Here is a 7,554-nt window from a genome sequence, read left to right as displayed (position 1 = left end):
GGCGGGAAACTGACGGGTAAAAATATCTTCGTTATTATTACTTTTACAGCTATACTGTCAATTACAAAAATAATTCTGAACACATTTTTGACAAGAATGGTCTTATGTTAATTTAACGTCTGAGCAGTCGTTTCTGCGCAATCGCAGTGCCAATGTTTTTAGTACGGCTTCAATGTTTTTTTCGGGAGAAAGTTGTGGAAAAAAATATGCCATACCTAAAAATTTCACAATTGAAAGAGGTTATGGTCTTATAGAAAATGGACAAGGGTTAAGTTAAACCGTTTAAATTACTTATAGAACCTCCCCAAAGTATTAAAGTCTGCGGTGCCGACTTTCACCACCATCTTGGAAAATGGCCGCCATTTTATATTGCTGGTCATTTTCCAGCCAAAAACAAAAGTTCCATACATCCCAATGATGGGGACTTTTGACGCAACGTTTATATAAATAAAGCTGTATGCAAAAATTCAGCCCGGGGGCATTTTTTCCGAAGTTTGGTCGATTTTTTGTCTAAAGTTACTGTATTGTCTATCGTAAGTAATAACTCGCTTCAGATAACGAAACTGTTAACGCAACTGTTAAAGAAATTGTTAACGCAACTATTAACGAAACTGTCAACGAAACTGTCAACGAAACTGTCAACGAAACTGTCAACGAAACTGTTAACGAAACTGTTAACGAAACTGTTATCTGAGAAGCACAATGTTTACGTGACGCGAGATTTAAAAAAATCCTTCCAAAGAATGGCAACGGAACATTGAAAACGGTTGAACAAGACGGGTACATTAATTTCTGTGGGAAAGATGTCTCAACAATTGAGACAAGTTGAGACGAAAACAAGTAAAGGAAGCCGCCCGACCCCGATTATTCCATTAAAAACCAAGCTCCAATGATTTTCAATATCTTCATCGCGTTCACAAAGGGGCGAACATGCTAACTCAAAAACATTTTTTATTTACATGTTTACTAGATCATAGTCGTTGCTGGCTACGCCGACAGGAGAGAGAGAGGGGGATTTTCGCCGATGACCCAACCGTGCCTAAAAACGCTCACCCCTACCGTTTACAAATTTTTGGGAGTAAAGAAGGGGGAAAAGTGTGAACCCCCAATCATAATGCGTGCTTCCTATCCTTTTATGGCGCCAACAGAATGACTTACAACGTCCGCTCCACTCGCGATACTTAATGTTTAAAATGATGAAGTATTCAAAATAAAACGCGCCAACAGATCCCTTACACAATTTGGCGACGGGAAGAAATCAGGTGGCTTCACTTCGAGCTTACTTCAACGTAATAAATCGTAAACATCCGATTAGAATCTTCAAAACAACCACGACGGAATCTACAGCGGTTTATTCCGAAACGTATTCGACGCTCGCGCTCGAAGAACGCGTTTCGTAGATACATTGTGTTTTTAAAAGCGCTTAGGCCTAACTCGAAATTTATCAAAAATGACTCGCTTCTTAACACTGATTTTTGGCTTCCTTGTCCCGTTTGTTGACTGCGAAGAAAATACGGTTAGCGGATTGACAAAGACTCAACTCGATATCTTATTGGAAGCTCACCTAAATTACAGATCGGGCGTCAGGCCACAAGCGGCCAATATGAGATACATAGGTAAAGTATATATTAGCGACTTAAGGTAGGGTTAGCTTCAACATTTAATTTCGCAGAATGGGACGAAGAATTAGCCGAGCAAGCGCACCAATGGACTAAACTCTGCAAAGACAAACACGGATTTCTCGAATACAAAAACGGTCGAATTGGTCAGAATCTCTTCTGGGGTCATCCCGCGACTGTCGCGAAGGCGGTGCAAGCCTGGCATAGCGAGGTACGGCCAACGACACTCGAAGAACAAATATCTTATTCACACGAGACAACATTTCGGCAAACCGCTGTGGGCAAGCGAAGTTGATCCGTTGTCCAAACGTGTTAGCCAGGCAAATGCATTTGAGAGCTACGTTTTAAAGAAAAGTTGTTTTTTTCTAACCGAGGCTTAGTTGCAATATTTCGAGGGCCGGATTAAGACTTTATGGGGCCCTAGGCCTAAGTTAATTTTGGTGCCCCCCTTTCAATAGCGAGCGAAGCGAGCTGGGCGCTTCCACAATTTATAATTGAGAAATGGAAGGAAAATTCATTTTGCTGCCAGATTTAGTATGTCGTCAGACGTCAGGGGCTAGACGGCAGTCCGTCAGAGAATGTGACAATCAAACGTTTTTGGTTCATAGGGGTGGACGCATTTACTAAAATTACTCCGGAAAATATTTTGTGAAAAGCAAATGATTAAAGTTTTGTACTTTTATTTTTTTCGAACCCTCTTGGTGCCCCTGTTGGTTAATCCGGCCCTGAATATTTCAATCTAATAATTTTCTAACACACCTTTTTCGGCTAAATGTAATAATAAGCTCCTCCCGTTATTTATGTCCCAATATTTTATATATTGGTCCTTGATATATAGAAATGATAATAGCGTTGAAATAACACGGTGGAAATTATCAATAATATTCTTAAAAATTAAATAAATTTTAGTATTGCAAGGCTTACCAGTACCGTTGATATCTGGGCTATTTTCAAGAATAGCCCTTGTATATATTTGTTTTGATTGATTTTCGCAAGGAATCTATTGCCGTAAAAAACGATGTCAGTAGGGGGGTTTATATATGCACCCATGATGATTATAAAGAACGGGGCGAGGGGGGGGGGGGGGCGCTAATGTATAGAGTCTTTAAACAATTTTTAATTAATTAACTGTATCTCCTTAAGTATTAATTTCCGAGGAAACAAATTGTTAGGAGGAGCTACGGTGGAATTTTGCCTCTTTTTCTATTAAACAAAACAAAATGATAATATTCATATAAAATACATTTATACATGTTAATTTACATATTTTGTAGTAGTAGTAGAGGTAGGTTTTTTATAAAGAATTATATATTTTCGTCATGCGTGTGAAGAAAATACAATGAATCGAAAACTGTGGTAACCAATAAAGTTGGGCAAAATGTTGGCTCATGTGAATAACCTTTTAAACGAGCTTCTAATACCGACTTCATTTTGCCTTTGATTAAGAGTGTTCACTACAATCTCCAAGCCAACAATTGCACCGAAAATAAAGTATGCGGTCATTACACCGGGGTTGTCTGGTCGGATGTGCAAAAAATCGGTTGCGGCGCCTATCAGTGTAAAGCCAACGAAGTCATGTTAGCCTGCAACTATTACCCGCCTTTCAACGTACGATTCGTGAAGCCATACGTTGCAGGCAAACCTTGCAGTCGCTGCCAAGATGAGGAGACTTTGTGCTACCGAAACATGTGCATTCGAAAGTGGGTTATTTGGGAAACATATAACGTGTCTTTGACGAGAAAAGCTATCTATGGCGTTTGAAATGAAACACGTACCTTCGCGGGTACCAGCTAGTTTCCAATCATTTATAAACCATATTTTCCCGCTCTAATAATTAACAGTGACTCGCATTTCGCCCTTAACTATTTTTTTTTCGGTTAAGGTACATGTTTCAAGCAGCATATGGTAACATAATGATTCATACGTATGCCTGTCTAATATTTCCATAGAAACATTTTAAATGAGACCTTAGCCACGTTCACACGTACCCTCGGAAACGTTTTGCCTCGTTTCGATCTCGCTGCGGTCCTTAGCGTTTGGAAATCTTTTTGTTCACACGTTTGATTTCCAGTGAGTTTTGAAGAAAATTGGGCATGCGTAGTATAGCCATATAACTAGGAGTTCGTCCGCTCACGCATTTGAGTGACGTTTCAAAACATTCTAATTAAAAATGAATGCACGCAGAAGAAATTTGTTGGATTTTTCAAACAAATAGACAAAAAGTTGCGAGACATTAAACATTTTATTAGGTGCAAAAAAATTCCCGATTGACGATTTTTGTAAAAAAAAAAGGCTTCACAAAAACCGACTCGATGACGTCACGAATCGCTGCCAAAATGGTCGGCGAAACGGTTCAGCCGAAGCGATCTGAAACGCTGGGACGCGCAACGGTCACTGTTCATACGACGGGATACAAACGTTGCGGGAGCACACAGAGGGTATGTGTGAACGCGGCTCTTGTTTCACTCAGAGAGTGCAATAAGCGAGTTTCAAAAACCGCACCGTTATCTATCGGCTTTAAAGATAACTATAACGGTTTTACTTGTCACAACGAGGCAAAGCCTATAAGCAGACACGTCATAGGTCACCGAGGTCAAAGTACCATCCTCGTCTGCTTTTTCTCCTAACTGCGCGTGTGTCAGATATGATTGAAATTCACTTATTAGTAATTTACAAATTATCATAATCCTGTAATTGAACGAAAAAAATCTCGTTTTTAAAATCCGCTTCACTAACTTCCTTTATCTTATAAAACTGATGACGCGCTTTTCGTCACAGAGCTAGAAAGCTACGTAATTTACATCATATCTAATTATCAATGTTTCATTAAAATAAATACGCTTAAGAGTGATTACGGCACATTCAAGAGTAATTATGACACACTAAAGAGTTATAATAACACATTAAAGATTTATAATGGCACACTCAAGAGTGGTCATGGCACACTCAAAAGTTCTAAAGTTCTAAAGTATTTTATTCTGGCAAAAGGCAATGCCCATCACGCCAGAGGGCTGTGCAGTATAGGATCAAAGAGATTAAAGGTTACAAAAAAATTCACACAATTTAGAACGGTCTGCGATGCACTTCAGAAAATCCGGAAGTGTATTCCACTCCCTAAGCGACGAGGGAACGAAAGAGTGGTGGCGGGTCGAAGTGCTCATGAAGGGTGATCATGGTACACTCAAGAGTGATTATGGTACACTCAAGAGTGATTATGGTACACTCAAGTGATTACGGCATACTTAAGAATTATTATGTTATGGATACTTCTCTCGTTAAATATTACAAACCTCTGGTTATATTCGTAATTCGACATGATTCTCGAGAGCATATAAAATGTCTTCGTACAGGGAAAGGTGCGAAAAAAACAAGTATAGCTGCGAATGCTCCCTGGACTGTTTCAACTGCGGGGTTCTGGACGAGGACAAATGCAAGTGCGAGTGCAAACTGGGGTGGGATGCCATCGACTGCTCGGAACAATGTCAGGATGCAAAACGGGTCTGCGGTCAAAATCCGGGATACCCGACCAAAGATCTTTGCACTAGCGAATCGGTGATCAAGAAAAAGTATTGCCGAAAATGGTGCGGCCAATGCCAGGAAATAGACCTTTCCAGACCAGATTCTCTTTGTTGCAAAGGTAATACTTAAAAGTATTCATTTGATCAGTTAGTAATTGAAATAGCGTGTCTCGCAGGGAAGTTATGCTTTGACCAGAAGGCCTTGAACAGTGACTGCGAGTGCGTGTCATTGGAAGAAGCCAGAAATGAATCCAAAATTTTACCAAACAAAAAAGTGTTTTCCGACCAAAGCATCACCCCGGAAATGGCTTCGAGCACATCGGAAATTGCTTCGACCACCCCGAATGACTCGCAGTCACGCCAAGCTATCAACGTATTACTGCTTGCCTGTCAAATCTTATTCATTTTTAAATTAACCTGAAAAGTAGAAAATTTTGGATTTGGTCGATTTAAAATATGAGCAAAATTGTTCAATGCGTTTAAATAAAATGGTATTTTTTATCCAAAACACCTTTTCTATTATCAAGAAAATTATACTAGGAAACTATACATGTATTCGAACTTTCGAAGCCTGCTCGTGGTTGTGATTTGTGTATATAGGTTCAGCCATGAAATTAAGGAGCACATGTGATTATTTCACAGAATCGTGTGGTTTTTGCCTCATGATCTGTGACGTCAATTTAATGTCATGGCAGCCGTTTCAACATAATCACTTATAAGTATGCCATAAATGTATTTTCGTTCAGGGCATATGACGTAAATTACGTCACTTCCGACTCCGCGACGAAAAACGCGGCAGCAACTTTACAGAGGGAAGCGGATAATGAACACGCGTTTCTGACTTTAACAATCTATAGTTCAGTACGTGATTTCGTTTCCCCTAGATCAGTTTCGTGAAGAAAATAGCCAGTTCTAAAAGAACTAATAGTTGATTTTATAAAATAATAAGTGGTCTTGCCCAACTTGTTAAAATGTTGCTCTAACGTCACGAGACCCAGCTTTATTAGTATATTCTTCGCACGAGCGATTTGCACGCGCACTAGAAAAACCTATATTACTCGGCCGACTGTAACGCGCGCTAGTAAGCTTGTAAAAGTATGGACCAAGCATTTAAGGGGGACTCACTGTTCCCGATGTTTTGACACGGTAAGAGTAGCCTAAATCGGAAGGCTTACTGAGGTATGCCAGCCGCTTTGAAGTGCCTCAAGAATTCTGTACGTGCATGGTACGTGCGAGAAAGTTAGGTTAAAACAATGGTCAATTACCGTTAAACTTTTAAAGGCCCAATTTAAAAAATAAAAGGTCTAAAACTTACTAAGCCTAATCATTTAACCGACAACAACGGCGCCAATTTGTCAAAATTGAACGTGAACGCTCTAGCTTCTCTACGAAACTACGCCGGAAATCGACTTCAGCGATGCCTAGTTTGTCCACATTGAACTAAAATTAACCGTGATTTTCCTATTCCCAGTATTAACGCGTCCTTTTTTAAGCCTAAACAGTGAGTCCCTTTAGATTCTTGGTCCATGTTAAAAGTAAGATACTGTGACGTAAGAGCCACATCAAAACAAGAAGGCCACGTTACTTTATAAAAAGAACTATTTACGGTTTCTTAAAATGTAAGTTATTTTGTTATTAAAATACGTTTAAAATACCCAAGTATAAAGATTCGTTTCTTTCCGATTCGTAGTTAATTAGAAATAATTAGTAGAACGGCCAAACAATTTGAATTTTAGCGTGGTGATTGACGTCATTGACTGCACGTTAATTATCATTGGCCGCTATCCCCAACATAGAGTTTAGGCTTGGATACAAAATGTAGATGCTACTGATTCCGTCTTTGGCGTTATAAATAGTTTTTCATGTTTAACCATATCTTTCTTTATATCCAAAAATACCTGGCAAGGTTCGTAAATCTTGAAATTGAGCTTTTGTCGTTTTCCGTTGAATTGGGTTCCGGGGAAATGGTTCCTTTTTTTTGAAGGTCAAATTATTTTGGATGTCGCGACTTCTCTACCCCAACCCTTCTCATTAGAGGGAGAGGAGAGATGCCGACCATAGGGATCCTACATTCCATTTATTGCGTAAAGTATCTGGGTCACGTAGACCACTTCATTTCTCTACTGCCGATCTAGTAACCTTGAACATTCTTCAAAATGTCAGTTACTGTATGCAATATTATACACCGCCAATAATTTTTAAAAAAAGGTAGTGACCAAGATGTTGGGGTCACGTGGTCGTCGTGGTAAAAACTAAAAACCCGGTGTCAAGATGGAGGACGAAGAGAGAAGTTCAGAGAACGAACTTCACGGAGAGTTCCTAACAACTTCTGGAGGTGCCGCTGGTGCGGTTTCCGCTATGTCGTGTGATACCAGGGGCGTAGGAACTTTCTAGAAGTTGGAGGGGGCAAAGATAAA

General features: G+C 39.7%; 1 protein-coding gene across 2 annotated transcripts; it reads left to right on the top strand.

Annotated features, from left to right (window-relative positions):
* Positions 1–1,218: 1,218 nt before the first annotated feature.
* Positions 1,219–5,626, top strand: LOC149948325 (cysteine-rich secretory protein 2-like). Of its 2 annotated transcripts, none has more exons than XM_090172343.1 (5): positions 1,219–1,616; positions 1,673–1,830; positions 3,066–3,319; positions 4,970–5,256; positions 5,302–5,626. In XM_090172343.1, exons 1-5 carry the CDS (start codon positions 1,451–1,453, stop codon positions 5,556–5,558), a joined length of 1,122 nt encoding a protein of 373 aa, XP_090028469.1. In that variant the 5' UTR covers positions 1,219–1,450; the 3' UTR covers positions 5,559–5,626. The 2 variants fall into 2 exon arrangements, with proteins under 2 accessions (XP_090028469.1, XP_090028470.1); XM_090172344.1 differs by having other exon boundaries at positions 1,232–1,616; positions 5,314–5,626.
* The last annotated feature ends 1,928 nt before the right edge of the window (positions 5,627–7,554 follow it).

The sequence above is a fragment of the Leiobunum rupestre genome, chromosome 4 (genome assembly GCF_980474605.1).
Source record: "Leiobunum rupestre chromosome 4, qqLeiRupe1.1.hap1, whole genome shotgun sequence".
Lineage (NCBI taxonomy): Eukaryota > Metazoa > Arthropoda > Arachnida > Opiliones > Sclerosomatidae > Leiobunum > Leiobunum rupestre.
Note: the sequence above shows the minus strand (reverse complement) of the source record. Positions and strands in the feature narration are given on the sequence as shown.